General features: G+C 41.8%; 1 protein-coding gene across 1 annotated transcript in view; it reads right to left on the reverse strand.

Annotated features, from left to right (window-relative positions):
* The window catches only part of LOC122553870 (EH domain-containing protein 1-like), a 66,991-nt gene extending 45,636 nt beyond the window's left edge, over positions 1–21,355 (reverse strand). Inside the window, exons 1-2 of the mRNA XM_043698319.1 lie at positions 20,986–21,355; positions 3,674–3,850 (exon numbers count right to left, since the gene is read on the reverse strand). Coding sequence (XP_043554254.1) covers positions 3,674–3,850; positions 20,986–21,212 — 404 coding nt within the window. The 5' untranslated portion in view covers positions 21,213–21,355. The remainder of the gene's footprint in view (positions 1–3,673; positions 3,851–20,985) is intronic.
* Positions 21,356–26,039: the final 4,684 nt, after the last annotated feature.

The raw sequence follows: 26,039 nt of genomic DNA on the forward strand, positions 1-26,039 counted from the left end.
TGATACCATATATAGATTTTTATTTCAAAATACGAATAGCACAGACCATATTCTGTCACTGGTTCAGTCACCCAGACCAATACATTTTAGGAGTTTTGCAATGTTTCAATGTATCAATAACAACTGCTTGCAATTAACTATACAAACCATAATTAGTGGTTCTAGCAGTTTCCATTTAATTTGCCAATCTCAGACAGGGCTACCAAACACCCATAAGGAAGAGAGAAGATGCAGGTTTCTCTATCTGAATGATATCCAGCAGCTTGCTGATCCACTGTTCAGACTCATTAATGAAGAATGTGTACGTTTGAGAGGTGGTAGAGGACAGAGAACACTCATGAAACTACATCCCAACAAGTCACTGTGCCAGTAGGAGAGTGAAGAGGAAGATAGATAATATTAACAGACAGTGTGCACCTGTGACAATGTTGCTCCTTCAACAAGGTTATTCTGTCCTTGGTTTTTCCCCCAAGAGGGGTTGTAAAGGCAGAAGTGAGAAATGTCTACTTTAATAACGACCAACAGATGCTGTCTAAATTAATAATCAAAAAAGGCTTTCAGGTGTTTTTTTTTTAGAAAAACACTTGTACATTGAGTGGGGAGTGGACAGTTCTCCCAGTTCAGGGTTTTTTTCTTCTAGTTTTGGGTTAGTTATAGCTGGGGACCCTAAGAAACAGCTCCGTGCTGATCCTCTTTCCTGACATCTCTCTCCTGTAAGAACCCGTGTTTGAATTTACCTTCTTGCCAAGGGGTGTGTTTATGGGATGTTGCAGGAAATTGGAATAGCTCTTTGTTAAGTTGTGTTTTCAAATAGTTATGTTACTTAAAATTTGGTTTTCTTTTGTTCGTGTATAAATAAATTCTGCTTGGTTTAGAACGGAGTGTTTCGACGAGCTGTGTCACTCCTGGAACATTCAACTTACATCTGCTTAAAACTAGAAAGTTTTAAATGTTCTTAAAAATGTTTTGAGTGGGTCTGGCCTGGTCCATAACACTTCTTAAACAATTGTGTGTTAAATAAGGAGAAAGCAGCAGCTGCGTTGGCCACCTAGCTGTTAAACTTTCCCCATTCAAGAATCAAGATGTATGAAAGACGCAAAGATTAAGTTTTTTTTGCATTTTTTTGGCTTGCTGACTGCGCCTTTGACTCCAATCACAAGGCACGAGAAATTTAAACCCCAATTGTAATTAAATTCCACATCTCAACCTTAAATCAATACAGTGCCTTGGTCAAAGATTACAGCTTTGAGTGAGAAGCCAAGCAACATTATTCAGACACAAACGTGTGTGATGGGTGTGTGCGACAGTTCCTATTTCAATTGTCATGTTATGTAAATCCAGGAAGTCCCTGTGACCGAATCAGTTATTTAAGGAAGCTTAATTGTTCCATTTAGAGCTTTGGTTTGGAATTGAAACATCAGGTCAGATCAGTGGTGACAAGTATGAATCACTGAACAGCGAAACGTTTATTAAAAATAAAGTTTCATACAGCAATTACACAGGTTTTTCTTTTGAAAAGGAAAACTGCATGATTTTTTTTTATTGTATATGCATGTTACATAATCAGTAAATACATGAATAAATAAAGCAGATGTTTGTTACCCTGTGCATATCAGTGTACATATCAGGGTTAATTAAGATACTCTCAAGGTCACTCAGAGATGGGATTGACCCAAGAAAATTATTTAAGATAGGGATCTGGGGAAAAAAAAAAGTACAGTAAGCAAAGCAGGATAAAGCCTAAAACTGCAAATACCCAAACTACAATTGTTGCACTGCCTCTACCCAATGAATATTTTGATAAACACAAAAACTCACAACTGCAGTCATTTTTTTTCCAGAAAGGGAAAAATAGGGAGGCTAAAAAAACCAAGGAGAGCTTGCTGAAAAAATGTTATGCTTTAATCTAATAACCTTCACTCAGCTTTTCTTTAATTGTATGAAACAAGGAACTGCGTCCAACTAGCACAAACCTTTGAGAAAGATTTCATAGCTGTGCTCAGAATATCAAAAATAGATTGATGCTATTTTGTATTTTACTCTTTCTCTCAAGTCTCCTTGTACCACATTGCACAAATTGTTTTATTTCCAAACCTTAGACAGTATCCCTTAGAAACGGATATGCAAGGAGTTACACAAACAGACAAGTGACAAAATCCCACATCCTCAATGTGAATACTCAGACCAAATTGTTTAACTTGGCTTGAAAAGTTTCCATGTTGGGATGTGACAGGCCCCATACAACGCAGCACCACCACATGTGAAGTGTATCCTTGTCAAAGGCAAAATGTTACTGTACAGAAGCAGAAATTGTCCCTAATCTTTTCTAAGAGTTCAACTTTAAGCTGTGTGGATGTACATTATGTGATGACTTAATGCATATAACTACTGAATATTTCAACTAGTAAAACAGAATTCTTTGTACAGTTGCCTGGTCACTTCAAGTGAATACAAGTGTGTTCTCTCTCATGTTACATGTCAAAGAATGCCTCTGGGCGGAGGTTTCCATTGTTCACAAATCCAGTGAAGTCACACAACAGTCCAGTCAGTTTGAGGACAGACAGCAACTCAAACAGCACTTCCAAACAACATCTCATTGCACCGTTCAGGTTTACAGAATCTTAGGGGCCAGCCCAAACTGCTTTGAAACAAACACAAAGTGCTGGAGAAACTCAGCAGGTCTAGCAGTCTCATTGGAGAGAGAAGTAGAATTAATGTTTCAAGTCTGATGTGACTCTTCAGAACATGCTTAAAGTTCAAAGAATCATAGAATCCTTGCAGTGTGGAAACAGGCCGTTCAGCCATACAAGTCCACACCAACCCTCCAAAGAGTAACCCACCCAGGCCCATCCCCCCCCACCCTATTACCCCACATTTACCCCTGACTAATGCACCTAACCTACACACCCCTGAACACTATAGGTAATTTAGCATGGCCATATCACCTGACCTGCATGTCTTTGGACTGGGGGAGGAAACCGGAGCACCCAGAGGAAACCCATGCACACATGGGGAAAATGTGCAAACTCCACACAGACAGTCACCCGAGGCTGGAAACAAACCGAGGTCCCTGGCACTGTGAGGCAACAGTGCTAACCACTGAGCCACTTTGCCATACCTCAGTTGGTCTCAGCCATTCCCAGGTGAAATTTTGGTACCCTATTCCTGATGACTTTTAACAGACTTATACCACACACCCATCTGGTGGATAGGAGCAGGCATGATAACCACACTTAACTAACCCACTGTTTAGGTTCACCCCATGAAGAAAGTCACTGCTGATGGCTTTGTAAGTAAGCAAGGTCAGTAAACTGGTGGAAGATTTCTTTCCTATTTATTCCCATTAACTTAGACAACCAATCACCAATTAGGGGCTCAAAGAAACTGCTCTTCCATATTGGCTCCTAAACAAAAGACTTCTGCAGCAATGCAAATTATGGGAAGCTTCATGTAACAAATATGAAATTCAGGTTAAAACTGCCTCACTCATTTCTTACCAGAGTTCTGTAACTAGCACAGAGGGGTCGATACTGGAGTCAAAACACTAACCCCAAGTCAAATATCTTTAGCTAAGAACACGATACGGTTTTACCTCCATGGAAAAGCATTTGTAAAAAGACTATAACTTTAGAATCACATTCAGAAAATCTCAACATGCAAGGGTCACACATACCTATTTAGGAAAGCATTCCCGAAGGAATTTAGCTTCCGGAAAGGCTTTTTGGGATCAACCACAAGTGCGTTGCCAGGAATGATCCCTTCCTCTTGCCCATGCATCACAGCAATGAAGGAATCAGTTGTTGGTTCAGGCCCAATCCTCATGCCAGGGAAGTCCTGTTCCAGTAGATATCTAACAGTATCAAAAGATCACATTAATTAGAATTAGGATATTGCTGTGTTCTGTAACAACTTGAGAACAATTCAAGTGCTCTTGAATTACTGTGAAACACAATGTCTGACTTGTTTTTTAAATGAAAACATAGAACTCCACGAGACTTCTTTTTAAAATACTAATTCCCATGTGGATACAAGTCTAGAGGGTTCTGAAACATGGAGATTGTATTGAAATCTGAGACATAATTAATTCTTCAAAATGTTCAAGCTGCAAAGGAGTATTTGTAAGATAGGGAAATGGGTCAGTAGTTGTTATACACTGAATATGTATGTTCAGTGGAGTTGGAGGTACAGGTTTACAGCTTATTGAAAGCAATATTTGAAGTTGACAAAGTTTTTTTAAAAAATTAATAGAATTCCAGGTTTATCACAAGATATACAATGTAAAGTGGTGAACCTACAGTCTACTTTTAGTAAAATCTCAGCTCGAATAGTTGTGCTTTGAAGGTTCTACGTGAGGAAGGAGACAGAGACTTGAGAGAGGATAACTGCACATATTTAGTAAGATCAAGTCTGCTATGAAGAATAACAAACAAACAGCAAGGCACATTTGAAACAAACTCAGTAGAATAATAAAGACTGTGGAGCAATAAAGTTAGTTTAAATTATGAACAGATGTGCTAACATACATAGAAACAGACGTTTTTTAGTAGTAGCAGTGCTTAAAATGAGAGGCTAAAGATACAAGATTAAATGAAGTCATTTACAACAATTAGCAGGAGAAACCACGTCAAAAATTTGGAAGGTTGTTGAATTCCCAGGATTAGTGACTGGGAGAGAAACTTGGTTAATATTCCAGATTAGACTGGATAAGTGGATGAAAGAGGAGCTAAATGAATTGGGGCACAGGGTCTGTAAACGTGATTAAAATTAGTGGCATACACCTAGCAGGTAAACACCAAGGCATGGATAATGGCCTCACTTTTGCACACTTATGCAATGCACTGGAAGTAGCAGCTTTACACTAACTGCATGGCAACACGTAACAAGGCACCCTAAAATTTACATTGCCTGTAATAATACCACAAAGGAATTCTTTCTGCAGTTCCACGCGGATAACAATCTTTGAGTTATTGTTATAATGGTCATGCAATGCAGCATTACTGAATCACCCAAAGCAGTACATGTGCTGGTTTTGGCCAAAGGTTTTTCTCTTTTAGATTAGATTAGATTAGATTACATTACAGTGTGGAAACAGGCCCTTCGGCCCAACAAGTCCACACCGACCCGCCGAAGCGCAACCCACCCATACCCCTACATTCACCCCTATACCTAACACTAGGGGCAATTTAGCATGGCCAATTCACCTGACCTGCACATCTTTGGACTGTGGGAGGAAACCGGAGCACCCGGAGAAAACCCACGCAGACACGGGGAGAACGTGCAAACTCCACACAGTCAGTCGCCTGAGTCGGGAATTGAACCCGGGTCATCTGGCGCTGCGAGGCAGCAGTGCTAACCACTGTGCCACCGTGCCGCCCAAAGATACTTTGTGGTCACCAAAGTATCTTCAACGTTGCCTGTTCATCTCCTTCTCTTCATATCCAGTGGCAGGAAAGTTCAATGTCAGTGTCTTCCCCCAAGCCAATGAGTCCAATATAGAATCACTCAAAATGAGCTCCAGTGCGTGTGTGTGTTCTAGTTTGCATGCCCAGCACTAGATTCCCTAAACAACTGTTATACTTGGAACTTGGTCGTAGCAGGAGATGCTCTGCAGGACAGTGAAAACACTTTAGGGATGTCCTCAAAGCCACCCTGAAGAGGTCAAACATACCTGGAAACTCATGAGAGATCCTGGCTTGTGCTCAACCAATTTATAGCAGGTTAATTTGGGAAGGCACTCATCAGGAACATGCAGAGGTGAAGCCAAGGCATCGGACAGAAGACAAAACATCCAAATAAACCATCTACCCAACACATCAAGCATCACGCACCCCACATGGCACAGTCTGCATTGGATTGATCAGAACCCATCAAACTGGAGTAGGAGCAAGGTCATTGTCAATGACAAAGAACTACCTAGGAAGATGATTAAAAGTCGTGAGGAAATGGTCAACATTTTAGTCATGATCTTGCAAAATTCTCTCAATTCAATAATTGCCTGAATTGGAAAATAAAAAAGGTTGTTTAATAATGTAAGAAAAAAAAGCAATGGTAAAAGAGATAAACTAAGAAGTCTAGCCTCGATTGTTGGAAACTTTTAAAAATGTTTGTTATGTGACCAGCAACAGAGCACTGGGACCAATACAGGGAGTTACTAAAGTACTAATGTCGGGGGTGGGGGTTGGTTTTGAATACCCAGCATTCAATTTGGCTCCACAGAAAAAGAAAGCTAATAAACACATACACATGTGGAATTGGTAGAGGTAGAAGATAGCCAAGAGCATGCTCATATGTACTCAAATTAATAGCATGTGACGTAACACATATACCTGTGAAATGTACTGGTGACAGCAAGTTGGATGGCATGATAAGCGTAGACGCAAGCTGAAAATTACAAATTACGCATTGATAGATTACATCAGCAGATGGTAGTTCATTCTGGGCAAGTGCGGAGGGACAAAAATGGATCAACATTTTCTAAATGGTGGAAAGCTAGAATGAAGTCAGATTTAGGAGCTCAAGCTAATGGCTCTTAATGATTTAAGAACTAAAGTAATAATGACCTTGATCACAAGAGGTCTGGGTTACAAAGGAGTAGAAGTCTAATTAGAGAGTTCTCTCAATATTGGATTCAGATCCAAAATACCTCAGCAAGGGTACATCAACAAGGCACAGTGAAGATTCATTAGAATGTTCCTGAGGTTAGAAGTGTTCAAATAGCGACAGCAGGTTGTAGACTAGCCTTCAGCTCTAATATAAAGATTGATAGATAATCTAATTTACCAATTAAGTGTTAAGAGGTTTACCTTTGCCTAGCAAAAACCTAGCCACCAGTTTTGGAATTTGCAATGGAGTCTTAGTAGCTTTGAGTGTCCAGATTCCCACCAATTTTGTGCGAAGTGCCATCTAATATCATCTCCAATGACTAAGGATCGATATTTTTAATTAACCTGGTCAGATGTATAGTGTACATTGTAATGATGGAAGAGCTATCAAGGCACACTGGTGGTACTGTGCCTCCCTCTGAGCTGGATGACCTGGACTCAAGTCCCACCTCCCCCATAAGAACACTTCTGAACAGGGTGATTAAAAGGAAAAAAAAAAGCTGGATTATTGGGTCTCTTGTGATGCAATGGTACTGTCCCCACTTCTGGGCTCAAACATCTGGATTCAAGTCCAACCTGCCCCAGACATGTTTTAACATTCCTGAAGAGATAGCTTTTCTTTGAAAACACTTGCAACTCAGTTATATTGTCCTTACCTCCAAGTCAGAAGGCCGAGGTTTAAGTCCTACCAGCTCCAGAGTCGTATCATAACACACCTGAGCAGGTTAATTAAAAATATCTATCCTATAGTGAGGAAGTGCAGAATGAGGGACATGACCTTAAATTTAGAGCTAAGTCATTGGAGATGATATCAGATGGCACTTCTTCGCACAAAATTGTTGGGAATCTGCACCTCCTCACTCTCAAAGCTACTGAGACTAGGGGTCATTGCAAATTTCAAAACTGATGGCTAGATATTTGCGAGGCAAAGGTATAAAGGGATTACAAAAACAAGGTGGGTAAATGGAGTTAATAGACAAATCTTCACAAACTTAATGAACAGTGGAGCAGGTTTGACAATGGGCTGAGTGGTCGCTTGATACTGTCTTGTAAAAATACCATCTGCATTGTATTGAGGGTTCAACAACAGCTGCATTAGTGAAGTCAGCCTGAAACAGACTCATGGTAGTGGTGGAATCAAGTTAGGGCTGGTATTGGTGGCATCTGCAATGGCAAGGTCTTGCGAGGATTCAGTGGCAAGGGCATTGGTGGAAGAGAGATGGTACCGAGGAGTGGCGACTTTAATTCCAACAGCATGGTGAAGAGAACCCGGGCCTCGCCCACTGATGGAGGACTTAACATATTCTATATTTTGGCTTATTTTTCTGTGTTTTAATATAGCGCCAGAGAGTCGTGACACTTTTCACTGTATTTTGTGAAAAGAGACACTTGACAATAAATGAATCAAATAAGTGTAGCTCACTCAGTGTGCGTTGCTGCAGAAACATATATTTTTCCATGCGTGTTGCAGCTGGGATGATCAAGGGTCCAATTTTCTCTCCATCACGTGGCTGATCAGGGATTCCCTCCCACTCTTGCTGCCTGCCATCAGTGTGAGGGGAGGATTTACAGTCCAATACTCAAACTGTTTGACTACATCACAAATGGACCTTTCTTGGCCATCAAGTCCTTTTCAGTAGGAGGGGGCCACTCTAACCCAGAGCTTCTGGCATCAGACTTGCTACTCCGTGTCATAAGATCTCCAAAATACCTCCATCCCAGTTCTCACTGAGTGCAGCGTCATACAACTAATAATTACTATTATATGAAATGAAACATCAAGACCACAACTACAGCTGTGGTTGAAAACATTTAAGCTCTTTTGAAACAGGAATTAAAATTACATTGTGTGATAAGACAACTAGTCATACACTATGCTTCCTTGCTCAATTAAAGCAAACGAGTCATAAATCTCATGCTCGTGTCTTGTCATCTCATGTCTCTTATTTAAATTTTGTTAGAACCAGTTTTTATCCATTGGATTAGAGAGCATCCAATAACAAGATTAAATTCTGCCAAATAAAAGTAAAATCTAGAGGCACTGGAAAATTGAAATGAAAACACTGCATGGGAAACTCTTAAGTCTGGCAGCATCTGTGCGGAGAGAAACAGTTAATATTTAGAGAGTCTGGTATGACTCTTCGACATGCTGCCAAACCTGCTTAGCATCTCCAGCAGTGTGTGTGTTTTGGACACTGAATTCTGCCTACTAGAGGCTTGTGGTGTTTATACTTACTGCAACAGCTTTTATGGATATAGAATTTTAAATGTCTCCTATGGTTTTCAGATACAATTACATAATTGTTACCATTTTTATAGTAACTGCATGTTTGTGACTCCAAATTCCCTTGAAGTCAGAGCAGACTCCCATCAAGAATAAAACAAAATAATGGAGAAGCTCAGCAGTTCTGCAGGATCTCAGGAGGACAGACATTTTGAGTCTGATGTGACTTCTTCAAAACAAAATTGGGTTACTTGCTCGAGGACAACAGACTTAGGCAATATGGCTTGGCTTTTACATCTATATCCTATAAACAAATAGGAAACAAAATGGTTCCATTGTAACATTAATGATGTGCAGGGAGGTCAGTGCTTTGAACCAAGTTTCCATGACATTGGATCAAAACTAATATCCATCAGAAATATGGATAAACACTTGAACCACACAATTTTAGAGCAGTCATTTCATGGAAGTGTTAATGCAGTTAAGTTCTAGCCTCACACACAATGCCACATGTTTTAAGGTAAAGTTTCTGGAAAGTCACATGCAAATCTGAAAATGTGCAAACCTAATAAGCTCCCACATGGCCACGCATCTGTTCAAAACAAAATGTAATCAGAAGTCAGCAGAGAAAGCTCTCAAATATTCAAACCAATTATTTTCCTGTATGGATGGATGCACAGGTACCTCTAAAATCTATTACTTTGATCAAGCCTTTAGGAACTCCATCCTATAAGAATGGTTTTAGTAGTAACAGGAACCTTCTGAATGTTCAAATACAGTCAAAAGGCATTTTGAAATGGTAAATTTGTACCTGTATGATTTTCAAGTTTAAGGTGCATATTAAAGGTGCAAATTGTTTCCTATTTGTTTATAGGATATTGAGGGGGCATAGCTTTAAATTAAGGGGGGGTAGGTATAGGACAGATGTTAGGGGTAGGTTCTTTACTCAGCGAGTCGTGAGTTCATGGAATGCCCTGCCAGTAGCAGTGGTGGACTCTCCCTCATTATGGGCATTTAAGCGGGCATTGGATAGGCATATGGAGGATAGTGGGCTAGTGTAGGTTAGGTGGGCTTGGATCGGCGCAACATCGAGGGCCGAAGGGCCTGTACTGCGCTGTATTCTTCTATGTTCTATTAAAGCTGTTGAAAAGGTGGGTTGAGGAAAGGACAAAATAATAAAGGCAGTTTGCCGATCAAAACATGTCCAGTGGACATCCTAAGTAATCTATATATTTAAAATGGTGTTTGGGTCTTTATTTAAATCTTCTATTAAGAAACTTCAAAGATACTTTCCAATCTTGGGTGCCAATGATTTTTGTGCTTCCCATTCACTGTATATCGCCAAAGCTCAAATACTTTGCTTAAAAGAGCTGTTTCAGCCTGTGTGCCATTGCAGTTGCAGATTAAGATGGATCTGCACTGCAAGATGGATCTACACTCTTTTCCCTAAACAGCATCTTTTATATACATGCACGCACGCTTTTAACAGTCACTAACAGTTACCTCCTTTAAAGACTTTGCTCATGAGATTTCATTGATGTCGGCAGGATTTAAATGAAACACTGGAAATGCTGGTAATACCAGAAGGTGCAGTTTCTGTCGGGAAAGAGGTAACTCTTCAAGGACCTTTTACTGATATAGGGCATAGACCAGAAACCATTTTTATATTCCTCTCCACAAATGCTGCCACACCTGCCCAATATTTTCAGCATTTTCTGGTTTTATTTCAGATTTCCAGCATGCTCATGCTTCAAGAACATTTATTTGACCTTACTCTCCCCTTCATTATTAATCATTTCGTCACTTCTTTCTTTTGGTAACTGTTTCAACTTTTCACATCATCGAAACTGTCATCCTGATGAACCCACATGTAATATTGGCACATTATGAAGGTAACTGTTCAACCCTTCCATTTCTGTAGCACGTTCAAACTGCTGTGTTCTATACAATTCTTCCTCTCTCCATAGGTACTGTCCGAGTGTTTCCTGTTTAAATTTCAGACTTTTAGCACCCCTTTGCTATAAAACAAACAAATAAGTCAAGTCAAACATTCCTGAAATTTGTACTAGATTCTCACCTAAAAAAATTGACTTATTTTCTTTTTATTTACTTGAATTTACATTTGCGACTTGTGAGCAGCCATTAAACTAGGGAAGTGTTATCTTTGGAAGCCATACGGTTCCAGGAAACAGAGAGCTGTCTATTTAAATAAATCCCGATTAAGTTAACTTTAGAAAATTGACTTCTTGAGTATAATAATAGCTTACTGAAACCCATGTGTAATTGAAAAGAAGCTCATCAGTGTTTGGTTTCGCCACTGCATGCCCTTATCTAGTTCCCCAATTGCAGGATGGTGTACAAGAGTGAAATAAATATACTTAGGGATTTCAAAGCATTGTAAATAAAGGCAAACATATCTCAAATCCATCTCTGATTCAATACAGTTTTCTCCTTCAGTAAAAAGTCAATGTGCTGCTGTCCCTCATATGTTGCACCAAATAACTGACACAATATTTGCCTGGCATAGTATTTGCTAGCCAATGCGGAAAAGATTGAAGTGGTCAACATGAACAGCTGAAGCATTAGGAGAACGTGGCAGCCCTTGGACATCCACGAAAAACTAATAACTCCCCTAGCCACATACCATATTAACTTTGGAATTTTTAACCATTTGCAATAAGTTGGCAAAATTGGTGCTGGGTGAGGTGCAGAACCAACCCACATGGAACTGAGAGCTCACTGTGAACTGATTGGAATACTTGCAGGTTAAGTGGATTAACCATGGTTAATTTAGGGTTACAGGTTTAGGTGGGATACTCTTTGGAGGGGTGGTCCAGACTCAACAGGCTGAATGGTCTTCATTGACACAACAGTGGTTTCCATAATTCTATGATATTAGGAAGTGCGACTCCGAGCTAGGTCAAAGTTGTGGGTTAAGAGAGAGACTTTATAAAAGGTAAGGGAACTGAAGAGATTAATACGATAGACATGTAAGCAGTAAATGAATAGGGTAAGACTTGAAGCTCATCTCTGGATATTTATTTTAATAAACAAGATACAGCACAAACCCAGTGATTTGTTACATCAGAATCAAAATGCATTAACAGTACCAGATACAATAATAAAACAAATTGAATGTTTCAAGAGCAGACATGGGCCTCCCTACAGCTGTTACAGCAACTTCTCAGAAGTGAACAAGATCTAAGCAATTATAGCAATTTGCATTTATACAGCACCTTTCATGGAGAAGACTATCCCAATGTACCTGACAGCAGCAAGATACAAAATCTGTCACTGAACCATGAGACAATCTTTTATCAAGATTTGTATTACTAGACCAAGGCAAGTCCAAAGAAATATCTTGAAAGTGAAAGGACGGAGACAAGAATTCCTGAGATTACAGCCTAGACAGCCGAAGGCACAATCAATGTATCGTTTAAAATTCAGGATGCTTACAAGTTTGGAAATAGAACAGTGTCGAGTCGGAAAGCTATAAGACTGGAGGAGAATATAGAGATAGGAAAAAGGCAAAGGACGACGACATGGTGGGTATTCTGAAAACAAGGAGCAGAATTCTAAAATCAAGGCGCGGTCCACTTGGGAGTCAATAGTGCACATAGGATGGATAAAATTTCATACCATGTCAGGTTTATGGAGCTCGGGGGTTTAGGTTACAGAATGACCAGGACTGCATTGTTATTAGTGAACTCAAATATTGCAAAGACATAGATAACGGCTTTGACTGCAGATGAGCTGAGGTGGGACAGAGACGTGCAATGTTAGGGAGGCATACAGGGACGGGTGTTTAATCTGATGTTTAATCAGAAGCTCATCGAAGTTGATTAGGATGTGAAGGTTGCAACCTGTCTGGTTACGCCTCAGACAGATGCCAAGGTGAACAATAGAGTCAATGGCCAGAGAAGGGAGTCTTCCTAATATTCAATTAGAAGAACTTCTGCTCATCCATTCTTGGACGTCAGACAAGTGGTTTGAAACGTTTGAGGTAATGGAACATTCAAGAGAAATGGTGGGCTAGTAGACTTGGTTGCTAGCAGTGCACATGTGGAATATGACATTTTCACAAAGGGGCAGTATGTCAATGAGAGTTGAGTGGGGGAGGTCAAGGTGCAGGATTGGGAAGCGAAGATATTGTAGGTCATTCTCTAGCAAATACTGTAGACAAGTGTAGTCCCATGAGCTGGGCGATGGGAGAAAGCTTTTGAAGCAGGGTGGTGATCAGTTGGGACAGAGATTGTGAAGCTTGCAACCAGTCTGGTTACAACCCTCATTCATACACTTGTCAGCACAGAGGTGACTATTCCAATGTGCTTCCGCCTGGTCTCCCAAACTCTACCCTCCGCAAACTTGCAGTAAAGCCATTTATCCCATATACTCCAAGCTCACTGACCTATACTGGCTCCCCTTCAAATGACAAGTCATTTTGAAAACTTTCAACTTTTGTTTTCAAATTTCTCAACAGTCACCCCTTTCCAAACCTGTAATCATCTCTACGCCCACAACCCTCCAAGGTATCTGCAATTCTCAAATTCTGGCTACTTATACACCCTCAATCGTATTTCCTACAACAATGGGACAGAGACAACGAAAGGCAAGGCTACCACCATCTAATTTTCATCTTTTAGTTCTTTCTCTCTACTTCACTTTCCTGCATTCAGAGAATTCTTTCAAAACCACCTCTTTGAACAAGTTTCAGTCCATTTAACCTGATAGGGTTCAGTGTCATATGTTGCTTTATAAAAGCTTCAGTGAGTTGCCCTGGGATGTGTCATTACATTAATGGTACTATACATTAAGCTGTTTACCATTGTTACATAGCACAAGAGGTCACCACTGAGGCAAGTAAGAATGTCTCGCGGGCTGCAAAAATAAGCAATAACTTCATTCACTGTCTCAATCAGTTGTGTTTTTTCACCCAACATACCATTTCTGGATTAGCTGTAGTCAACATGCTGATTACAAATAATTGACATGCTGGACAAGTGACGTAAAGATAATCCTTAGAGAGATTATGGGTGTGTGTAGTCAGAGGATTGTTTCAAGCATACAAGTGATGTTATCACTAGCAGGATCAAACAACCAGCAGTTTTCTCCAGTTAATTCGAGTAGAAGCAGCAGTCCTGAATAAACAACAAACAATTGGGACACCAAAAGCCAGCTTTCTCTTCACAATTATTCACTCCACTGTAAAGCTAGGGGATAGGGCCTAGCTCAGCCCACCTTCCACGTGAAACTATCTCTGACTTGATAGTGGTGGAAAAATAAAGTGGCTTTAATTTCTAATAATTTATGGAAGAGGGTGGCATTAATGCAGCCGAGTTTTAAATCATTTAAACAAACGGTGGTTGTTTGGCTGGTTCAAAACTATAAATATCGCAGGTATCCCTGAATTCTTTCAGACTTGTGAAAAATCTTGTTGAAAGCAATATTGCAATATTTCCAGATTGTTTGCCCGCCACCTTAATTTAAATTGGACCCTACACAGCACAGTTTTCTAAAATACCAAACTGAACATCTGTAAACAGAGCATCTCTCTATTATATATCACTTGTATGATCAGCAGAACCTGTTAAGGAAAGCTCTCAAGATCTTTTTTTCACCTTGCTGATAGCTCATCATTCCCTTCTCTCTGGTTACCCGCTCCTCTCAGTGCTACATTGGAGATTGCAGTCAGACTTCCAGTAATGTTGAGTAATGACATCATCACAGTTCTTACAAGGTATTTTATAAATGACATCAGTTTTGCTTGTTATCTGTATAGGATCTTTTAAATTCATTAGCTGCGGTTTTAGTGTGTTGGTGGGTTTGTGGGCTACCAGAATGGCAAGAGGTCAGAGTAGTCTGGCAGTCATTTCCAAGATGTCTTTGATGTAGGGGAAGAGTGGCTAGGGTTTCTGCATTTTGTCTGCTTGTTTGGGTTTATTGCTGAGAAATCAGCAACTGTGTTCATTGGATACTCGTTCTTTTTGAATACACTGTATAGGTGATTTTTCTCCACTCTTCGTAGCAAAACTAATGTCATTTACAAAATATCTTGCAAGAACTATAACAAACACTACATTGGACAAATAGGCAGGAAACTAGCCACCAGGATACATGAACACCAACTAGCCATAAAAAGACATGACCCACTCTCACTAGTATCTTTACAAAAAAAAAAATGAGAAAGGACACTTCGACTGGGACAACACATCCATCCTAGGACAAACCAAACAGAGATGCATGAGAATTTTCAGAAGTATGACACTCCAACCAGAAACCTATCAAACATTGATTTGGATCCATTTACCACCCTGAGGAAAAGAACAGGAAATGATATCACAAAAGGAAATGACATCACCAACCCAAGGAAACTTTAACACAAATAAAAAGAAGGCCATACCACCGTTGCTTCACCCATGGGGAACCTTGTCGAATGCCGTACTTAAATCCATATAGATCATATCCACTGCTTTGCCCTCATCAATCCTCTTTGTTATTTCTTCAAAAAACTCAACCAAGTTTGTGAGACATGATTTCCCACGCACAAAGCCATGTTGACTATCCTTAATCAATCCTTGCCTTTCCAAATAAGAGAAAATCCTATCCCTCAAGATTTCCTCCAATAACTTGCCCACAACCAACATCAGGCTCACTGGTCTATAGTTCCCTGGCTTATCCATACCACATTAAATAGTGGTACCACATCAGCTAACCTCCAGTCTTCCAGCACCTCACTTATGACTATTGATGATACAAATATCTCAACAAGGGGCTCAGCAATCACTTCCCACAGAGCAATCAGGTACACCTGATCAGGTCCTGGGGATTTATCCACCTTTATGCGTTTCAAGACATGTAGCACCTCCTCATCTGTAATATGGACATTTTTCAAGATGTCACCATCTATTTCCATACATTCTACATCTTCAATGTCCTTTTCAACAGTAAACACTGATGCAAAATACTCATTTACTATCTCCTGTGGCTCCACATAAAGGCTGCCTTGTTGATCTTTGAGGGGCCCTATTTTCTCCTTAGTTACCCTTCTATCTTGAAGATATTTTGAAAAACCCTTTGGATTCTCCTTAATTCTATTTGCCAAAGCTACTTCACATTCCCTTTTTGCCCTTCTGATTTCTCTCTTAAACATACTCCTACTGCCTTTATACTCTAAGGATTCACTCGATCTATCCTGTCTATACCTGACATATGTTTCCTTCTTTTTCTTCACCAAAACTTCAAATTTCCCTAGTCATCCAGCATTCCCTACACCTACCAACCTTTACTTTCACCCTAACAGAAATATACTCTCTGTCTCTGGACTCTCGTTATCTCATTTCTGAAGGCTTCCCATTTTCTAGCAGTCCCTTTACCTGTGAGCATTTGCTCACAATCAGCTTTTGAAAGTTCTTGCCTACTACCATCAAAATGAGCTTTCCTCCAATTTAGAACTTCAACTTTTAGATCCAGTCTATCCTTTTCCATTACCATTTTAAAACTAATATAATTATGGTCACTGGCCCCTAGGTACTCCCCCGTTGACATCTCAGTCACCTGCCCTGCCTTATTTCCCCAAGGGTAGGTCAGGTTTTGCACCCTCTCTAGTAGGTACTTTGTGGACTACCATGATGCCAAGAGGTCTGACTGACGTGGCAGTCATTTCAGAGATGTCTTTGATGTACGTTAAAGTGGCTAGGGTTTCTGGCCATATTTTGTCTGCTTGTTTGGATTTGTTGCTGAGAAATCAGTGGACTGTCTTTATTGGGTACCCGTCCTTTTTGAAAACACCGCTTAGGTGATTTTCTTCTGCTCTTCGTAGCTCCTCAGTGCTGCACTGCATGGTGGCTTGTTCAAATAACATCTTAATGCAGCTTCGTTTGTGGGTGTTGGGATGATTGCTCCTGTAATTGAGTATTTGGTCCGTGTGTGTTGTTTTTCTGTAGATGCTGGCTGGACGTTCCCCACTGACTGTACAGTCTACCGTGACATCGAGGAATGGCAGTTGTTGTTGTTTTCTTCCTCTTTTGTAAACTTTATGCCAGTAAGGATATTGTTGAGGTCTTGAAGCTTTCCTCCAATTTGGTTTTGTTTAGTGTTTACTATGGAAAAGGACATGGAAGATATAGAATGTATGGAAATAGATGGTGGCACCTTGAAAAATCTCCATATTACGGAGAAGGAATCCTGAGAGACAGGATGTACTTGTATTTGGAAAGGCAAGGACTGATTAGGGATAGTCAACATGGCTTTGTGCGTGGGAGATTATGTCTCAAAGTTGATTGAGTTTTTGAAGGAGTAACAAAGACGATTGATGATGGCAGAGTGCTAGATGTGATCTATATGGACTTCAGTAAGGCATTCCCCATGACAGACTGGTTAGCAAGTTTAGATCTCATGGAATACAGGGAGAACTAGCCATTTGTATACAGAACTGGCTCGAAGATAGAAGACAGAGGGTAGTGGTGGAGGGTTCTTTTTCAGACTGGAGGCCTGTGACCAGTGGAGTGCCACAAGAAGCGGTGCTGGGTTCACTACTTTCGTTATTTACATAAATGATTTGGATGTGAGCGTAAGTGGTGTAGTTAGTAAGTTTGCAGAGGACACCAAAATTGGAGGCGTCGTGGACAATGAAGAAGGTTTCCTCAGATTACAACATTCCTCAGATTGGATCTTGATCAAATGGGCCAATGGGCTGAGAGTGCCAAATGGATTTTAATTTAGATAAATGCAAGATGCTGCATTTGGCAAAGCAAATCTTAGCAGGACTAATACACAATGGTAAGGTCCGGGGACTGTTGCTGAACAAAGAGACCTTGGAGTGCAGGTTCATTGTTTCTTGAAAGTAGAATCTCAGGATAGTGAAGGTGGCATTTCTTTTGTTTTCCTTTATTGGTCAGAATATAGAGGACAGAGGTTGCAGCCATACAGATAATTGGTTTGAAGACTTTTAAAATATTGCGTGCCATTCTGGTTTCCTTCCTATCGGAAGGATGCTGTGAAACTTGAAGAGGTTCAGAAAAGAATCACAAGGATGTTGCCAGGGTTGGAGGATTTGAGCAAAGGGGAGAGGTTGAATAGGGTGGGGCTGTTTTCCTGGAGTGTCAGAGACTGAGGGGTGATCTTATAGAGGTTTATAAAGTCACGAGGATAGGTTAAATGGGACAAAGTCTTTTCCCTGCAGTGGAGGAGTCCAGAACTAGAGGGCATAGGTTTAGGATGAGGGGGGAAAAGATACAAAAGAGACCCAAGGGGAAATGTTTTCACATGTGTACGGAATGAGTTGACAGAGGAAGTGTTGGAGGCTAGTACAGTTGCAACATTTAAAAGGCAGCTGGATGGGTATATTGAATAGGAAGGGTTTGGAGGGATACGGGCCAGTTGCTGGCAGGTGGGTCTAGATTCGGTTGGGAGATCTGGTCGGCATGGACGAGTTGGACCGAAGGGTCTGTATCCGTGCTGTACATCTCTATGACTCTAGTGATGAAAAGTGTCTCATCCACAAAGCCGATCCAAAGTTTGGGTTAGATGGTTGGGAGAACTGTTTGTTCGAGTCTCTGCTTCTGCTGGGAATCCATATACAAGTGATCCCATGGGTGTTCTGTTGATTTCTGTAGCTTTGGTTATTGAAAGTGAAGTAGGTGGTGAAGCATAGGTCTACTAGTGTGACCATGTTGTCTTTGCTGATGAACTTGGCTGTGTCTGGTGTTTGTGTCTTTGGTTCTTTTAATAGTGTTGTCAGTGTCTCTTTGGCCATGTTGATTTTGATGGATGTGGACAGGATTGAAACATCAAAGGAGACCATTACTTCATCCTTTTCTATCTTGACATTTTTCATGGTGTTCAGGAATTCTTGAATGGAGTGGTGCGAGTCTTCTACTAAGTATTTTAGTATTTTGTGGGTCCAGTAAAAAAAAAGTGTGGGCCCACTTATTCAGATCATTAAACATGGCAAAAGTGAGGACTGCAGATGCTGGAAACCAGAGTTTAGATCAGAGTGGTGCTGGAAAAGCACAGCAGGTCAGGCAGCATCCGAGCAGGAAAATCGACGTTTCGGGCAAAAGCCCTTCATCAGGAATCATTAACATGTCACAGGTACAGAAAATAACCAATAAGTACATTAGAATGCTCAGATTTATGTTTAGGGGATCATAGTAAGGCAAAGAAATCATGATTCAACTAAACAAAGACTTGGTTAGACCCCCCATAACTGGAGTACTGAGAGCTGGAGGAAATGCAGTGCAGATTCACAAAATGATGCACTCCAAAGGTTAAATTATAATGATGGATTACTTACTTACACACAGACACAAAGGTGAAGATCTTCGAAGGTCAAGGAGAGATTTGATCAAAGCTTTCAAGATACTAAAGTCAAGATATTGTAATTCTCTTTGCTAATGGAACTTGATGCAGGATCTACTGAACACTAAATTTTAACGCTGAGGTTGATAGATCGGTTTAGAGATAACACTTCACCATTCAATTGGGAATTTTATAAAATACCTCCGGAATCAATACTGAGCTTTATATCCCTCACCTTGGTAGCATGTTGGTGGCAAACTAGTAAATTGTATGGGCACGAGTTAATTGTATGAAACATCCTGAATCGCACAAGTGCGCATGTATGCGTGCGGGCGACGGAGAGAGAAATGTATATAAAAGTCTAAGTTATCAAAGCATCAGCCTGAAGGAGCGAAGAGAAGAAGAGTCTCGAAGTGTGGGAATCTAAAAGAACAATCGACCTATTTTGGTCTTCTACATCAACATATCTTCATAATGGAAAATCAAATGTTATGTTTTGTTAATTAATCCTGTTAGTTTGCCCCCTAAGGTTAGTGATTGTTCTTTATGCCAGTATAGTTATTCCCAAACAAGAGATTCTGACCTTTGGGGTTTAGCATTAAGTCCAAAAATCCACAATAATCTAATAAACCTTGAATGAATAAATAAATAAATGCCAACCAAAGGAAAAGACATTTTCAGGGAGATTCTTTATAACCATATATTACCCCAGCAAAATACCCAATTCTGAGAAATGGACTTCTTTCCTTGCCCTACAGAAGAGTTTGCAAGTTACAAAGTTTAGCTGGTCCCACTTTGCCTCCTGTTAGTTAGCCAATCCTGGATTTGGTCCATTTTTTAAAATCAGCAAACTGAGGGTTCAGAAAAGATTTACAAGGATGTTGCCAGGGTTGGAGGATTTGAGGTATAGGGAAAGGCTGAATAGGCTCAGGCTGTTTTCCCTGGAGAATTGGAGGCTGAGGGGTGACCTTATAGAGGTTTATACAATCATGAAAGGCATGGATATGATATATAGACAAAGCCTTTTCCCTGGGGTGGGAGACTCCAGAACTAGAGGAAATAGATTTAGGGTGAGAGGGGAAAGATATAAAAGGGTGTGTGTGTATGGATGAGCTGCCAGAGAAAGTGGAGGAGGCTGGTACATTGTGGCATTTAAAAGGCATCTAGATGGGTATATGAATAGGAAGGGTTTAGAGGGATATGGGCCAAGTGCTGGCAAATGGGAGTGAATTAGGTTAGGACATCTTGTCAGTATGGATGAGTTGGACCAAAGGAACTGTTTCCATGCTGTACATCTCTATGACTTTGCTTGTAAGATTAGCTCCCATCTTGTTGCATATTTATTCACATCCCCCACCCATTTTTCTTACTGCACTTATGTTTGGACAACAACAACATCCGGACCACTCGCACATCCTCTAGACAAACATTTAGTTTCATTATCAATACCAATACCACAGCCTTTGGCTTGTTGTCGGTCCAGGTCCTGTCCTACAGCACAGGAACAGATTCTTTGTGCGAGTAGGACCAATCTAGTTCCATTTGCCAGGCCCATATCCCTCTAAATCCTTCCTATTCATGAACCCATGCAGATGCCTTTCAGATGTTGTAATTGTACCAGCCTCCACCACTTCCTCGGGCTGGTACAATTTCAACATTTAAAACATTTGGCCACTGCTTCACAGACCTGTTCAGTTTCAGGTCTTTTTGCCAGCTGCCAACTTTTCGTTTATTGCAATGCCGACTATCCAACAGTTCTGACAGAAAGTTAGTCACTATTAGCTCGTCAGCCCAGATGGAGGGCTAATTGAAGCCCTCTATGCGTTTACCTGATGTTAGCTGTCACGTGTATGCGTTTACCTGATGAAGGTGGTCTTGCCGGTGGAGTACTGGCCGATCAGCAGCACCATGGGCTTGTTCTCGAAGTCGGCCTGCTCCAGGGCGGGCGAGTGGAAGTGATGAAACTGGTAGTAATCCTCCAGCGGCAGCAGCCTCTTGTTGTACAGGGAGCGCAAGCCCTCGGACACCGTGTTAAACACCACCGAGTCCTTCCCGCGGGCCTCAGGCCCAGACAGCCAGCTGAACATGGTGCCTCACCCCGACTGGTCTCGAGCTCACTGACTCAACCCACACTCCCGTCCGCTTGGGACAACACGGACTCACCGGGAGAGCCCGCCCCTTTTCCCTAACTCCACCCAAGGCCACGCCTACTCGCCGGGCCCCGTCCACCCGTCACAGGCTTCACCCGCACCAACCGTCCCCGCCCGGAGCTCCGCCCATTCATCTCACCCCTGCCCCGCAAGTCATGACGTCCTCCGCCCCGCCCCAACTCCGCCCATTCGCCCAACGAGCCCCGCCCAACGAGCCCCGCCCCAGTCGTACTCCTCCCCGACCCAACTCCGCCCATCTGCGTGGAGTCCCGCCTCAGACCCCGCCCACTCGCCGTCACAGCGAGGTGTCCCAAACAGACCCCGCCCATTTCCCCCTTCACCCCACCCGCCTCGCGCTAACATCTCCCGCCCCGGCCACCAGCCGTGAGCACTCAGTCGGAGTCATACAAACAGACCCTTCGGTCCAACTCATCCATGCTGCCTCACACGCGCCAGAGACCCGGGTTCAATTCCCACCTCAGGCGACTGACTGTGTGGAGTTTGCACGTTCTCCCCGTGTCTGTGTGGGTTTCCTCCGGGTGCACTGGTTTCGTCCCACAGCTCAGGTGAATTGGCCATACTAAATAGTGTTAGGTAAGGGTAGATGTAGGGGTATTGGGTGGGTTGCGCTTCGGCGGGGCGATGTGGACTTGTTGGCCGAAGGGCCTGTTTCCACACTGTAAGGAATCTAATCTAATTCCACACCAGGAAATCTCTGATATCCTCCTATTTCAGTTTTCCCTCCCATGAAATCAACAGTACCCTAAACCCCACCCCTCCAAATGCAACAAAAATGGAACATGCCCCCCTACCCCAAAAACCCCTCAGCTTTTACCCCATGAATCTGAGGATTCAGCACATTATTATGCACCATTTTTGCCACCTACGGCCAGATACCACCAAAATTATATATTCCCTCCCCATATCCAGATTTGTTCCACAGGAAGCATTCCCTCCTTGACTTCCTCATTAGGTCCACAATCCCTGACCCACTCTGCACACCTGGTACCTTCCCCTGCCACCAAACGAGATGTAATACCTGCACCTACACCTCCCCCTCACTTCCGTTCCAGGCCTCAATGGATCATTTCAAATCTGGCGGAGATTTTCCTGAACATCCACCCACCCCCATCTACTGCATCCATTGCTCTCGATGTGGTCTCCTGTACATTGTGGAGACAGAATGCCAACTTGTGGAACAATTCAGGGAACATCTCTGGTCTGCACTCACCAAAAAAACCCCACTGCCCTGTAGCCAACCACTTCAACCCCCCCACCCCCCCCACCCCATGCTCTCCTAAAGACATGCAAATCCTGGGCCTCCTCGACTGCCAAATCAAATTCTACTGCCAAATCAAATTCAACCGCCAACTGGGTGAAGAATGGTTCATCTACCGCCTCAGGACCCTACAAGCACACAGCATCAACATTGATTTCACCAGTTTCCAAACCTCCAGATCCAACGCTCAAGCAACTCAAGCCCTCTTAACCTGTCCATCTTCCTTCCCATTTGTCTGCTCCACCCTCCTCACTGACCTATCACAATTACCATCCACCTATAGCCATTCCACCAATCTTCCCACCCCTACCCCAAAACTCTTATTTATCTCTCAGGCCCCCTCCCCCTCCGCATTTCTGGTGAGGGACTTCTGCCCGAAATGTCAATTCTCCTGCTTCTCGCATGCTGCCTGACCTGCTGTGCTTTTCCAGCAACACATGTTTTGACGCTTCCTATTCATTTACCCATTCAGGCACCTTTAAAATGTTGTAATTGTACTAGCCTCCACCACTTCCTCATTTCATACACACACCACCCTCTGTGAAGAAGTTGCCCCTTAAATATTTCCCCTCTCGCCCTAAACCTATGCCCTCTAGTTCTGGACTCCCCCGCCCCATGGAAAAGACTTTTACTCAATCCATGCCGCTCATGATTTTATAAACCTCTATAAAGTCACCCCTCAGCTTCCAATGCTGATTTCCAGTCTATTTTTATATCTCCAATCTGCCATTCCCGGCAACATCCTGGTAAATCTTTTCTGAATCCTCTCCAGTTTAATAATATCCTTCTTGGAACAAGGTGACAGAATTGTACATAGAACTCTAGAAGAGGCCTCATGAACCTCCTGTACAGCTTCAACGTAACGCCTCAACTCGTACGCTTGAAGGTCTGAACAATGAAGTTAAGCAAGCTAAATGCCTCCTTAACCACCCTGTCTACCTGTGACGCAAATTTCAAAGAATTATGTACCTGAACCCCTAGGTTTCTCTGTTCTTACAACACCACCCAGGACCCTGTTCATATTACCAAAATGCAATACCCCACATTTATCCAAATTTAACTCCATCTACCATTTTTCAGTCCGTTGTCCCAATTGATCAAGATCTCTTTGTGATTAGATTAGATTAGATTACAGTGTGGAAACAGGCCCTTCGGCCCAACAAGTCCACACCGACCCGCCGAAGCGAAACCCACCCATACCCCTACGTTTACCCTTTACCTAACACTACGGGCAATCTTCGATAACCTTCTTCATTGTCCACTATACCAGCAACTTTGGTGTCATCTGCAAACCTACTAACCATACCTCCTATATTCTTATCCAAATCATTTATATAAAAGATTTTTTAAAAATACAAAAATAGGTGTGAAGTCAACTGGCAAGGATGACACACAGATTCTAAGGAGGGATATACACTCATTAATCAAGTGGAAGAAGCTTGGCAGTTGGAATGTAATGTGGGGAAAAAGTGATGATTTGGCAGGAAATATGGAGTATTTGATCATAAATGGAGAAAGAGTTTAGAAAACTACAACACAGAGTACTTTGGGATATCCTTTTGCATAAACATCAAAAAGAAAGGAATGGGCAATAGGGAATGCAAATGGAATGTTGATCTTTATTTCAGAGAGAATGGAGTTTAGGGAATTTCTAAGGGAATTGTTGTTTCCCATTTGTTGAGAATATGGTGTTGTAGATCATGTCCATTTTGCTTCTGTACTCATGGCAGTGCCAGAGATTACTTGTCCCACTGAGATGGTTGACTGCATGAGATGTTGGAGTTGATTACCTAAGACTGACAGTCGACCATTTAAGACATTTTAAGCTGTTTTATTAAGTAGTGGCGGTTTAGCTATAATATATTAGTTAAACAGACAAAAAGAGAATACAACCCACAATAGTTGAGATCGGTTCACTGTTACCAGAGGATGAAACAAAGGATGGTACAGAGTGTTTTGATCTCAGTAACTAATAGATGGAGCATCCTGTTTCTTAACCAGTGTTAGAAGACTCTTCCTTGGATCTTCCAACATCTTCTATGGTCCATCTTCTATTGGATAAGCTATCTTACAAGGTCTGCACCCTAATGAGGAGCTATTAATAAATATAGCCTGATTCTAGGGGCAGGAAGTTTGCAAAACGTTTGAACTTTCTAACCAAAGAGTAAAGAACACGTACCGAAGATGCCAGAATAGTCACCTTTCTTTCTGTTCATTTGCCAGCTTGAGATTTTTTTTGTGTGTGTATCCTACTGAGGGTCATTTCTGAACACTATCAATAAGGGGCTATCCTACCTGCTTAGTCAACATGGAAGCCTGAACCAAGGCACCCTGACATTTCCAAGGATTGCTTAGAAATGTTAACTGTTTGGGAACTGTCTTTTTCAAAGGAAAACAAATCATTGCTCTATTAGCTAATCTCCTAAACGTATTGTACAATATGGAAAATTAAGGACTCTAATTCTCTATGACTGTTACTTAACCAGAATAAGCAGTGTGGCTAACATTGATACAAAGATGAATTTTCTGTATTGGTTGTAAAAGGTTCAAAGGTTGCATCCTAGCCTGGATGTGGGCTAGGGTGTGATCTGTATCATAGTCCACGGTGTAGTCGTAGTAGCTGTACATGTTGAGAATGCTGTTGAGAGAGCCATGTCTGGTGGGGAATCAGATCCAACTGGTGTCAATGCCCGGGTCTTGGCTATCCCCAGGACACATTTTGGAATGGTATGCTCTGGGAAAATGTTAGTCACACATATCAGCAGATTCCATGCAATGGAAGTGACAGCCTTGGCAGTGACAGCCATAACCTGAGAGGAAATATCATTAGTTCCTGTGGGGGAAGGGCTGTAATGTCCCTCAGCCTCAGAGTAACATTGGTATGAAAGCAGTTCTCTTCAGTTGAGTGACATGCACTGGACAGCCTAATTTTTTGTCATCACTAGAAAAAGACATTGCACACGGTGAGATGAGCTACTACAGAAAACAAAGAACTACAGATGGTGGAAGTCAGAAACAAAACAGAAATTGCTGGAGAAAGTCAGCAGATCTGACAGTTTCTGGACTCAAAACATAAATTCTGCCTTTCTCTCTCTCTACAGATGCTGAGTTTCACCAGCAGTTTCTGTTTTGTAGCACTTCACAGTACCAGATTCGGACCAATTTCAGTCCCACCATCCCTGCTTGTTCCCAGCTCACTGAAGGTCAGAGCAGAACCTCCTGGGCTGATTCATATTGATAATTAGGAACATTGCCCCCTTCACCTCCCACCCACCCACCCACCCAACCATAAACCCCATTGATGGATGCTTGCTGTTGTCATTAACATTACCGATTGTGATTTAAACCCCTGCTATAGTCTACCAACTATGTTGTTGACACTGATAGCCCGGAACCACAACCGTAAGACATAGGAGCAGAATTAGGCTATTCAGCCCATCGGATCTGCTCTACCATTCAATCATGGCTCATATGTCAACCCTATT

This window comes from Chiloscyllium plagiosum, chromosome 10, assembly GCF_004010195.1.
Source record: "Chiloscyllium plagiosum isolate BGI_BamShark_2017 chromosome 10, ASM401019v2, whole genome shotgun sequence".
NCBI classification, from domain to species: domain Eukaryota; kingdom Metazoa; phylum Chordata; class Chondrichthyes; order Orectolobiformes; family Hemiscylliidae; genus Chiloscyllium; species Chiloscyllium plagiosum.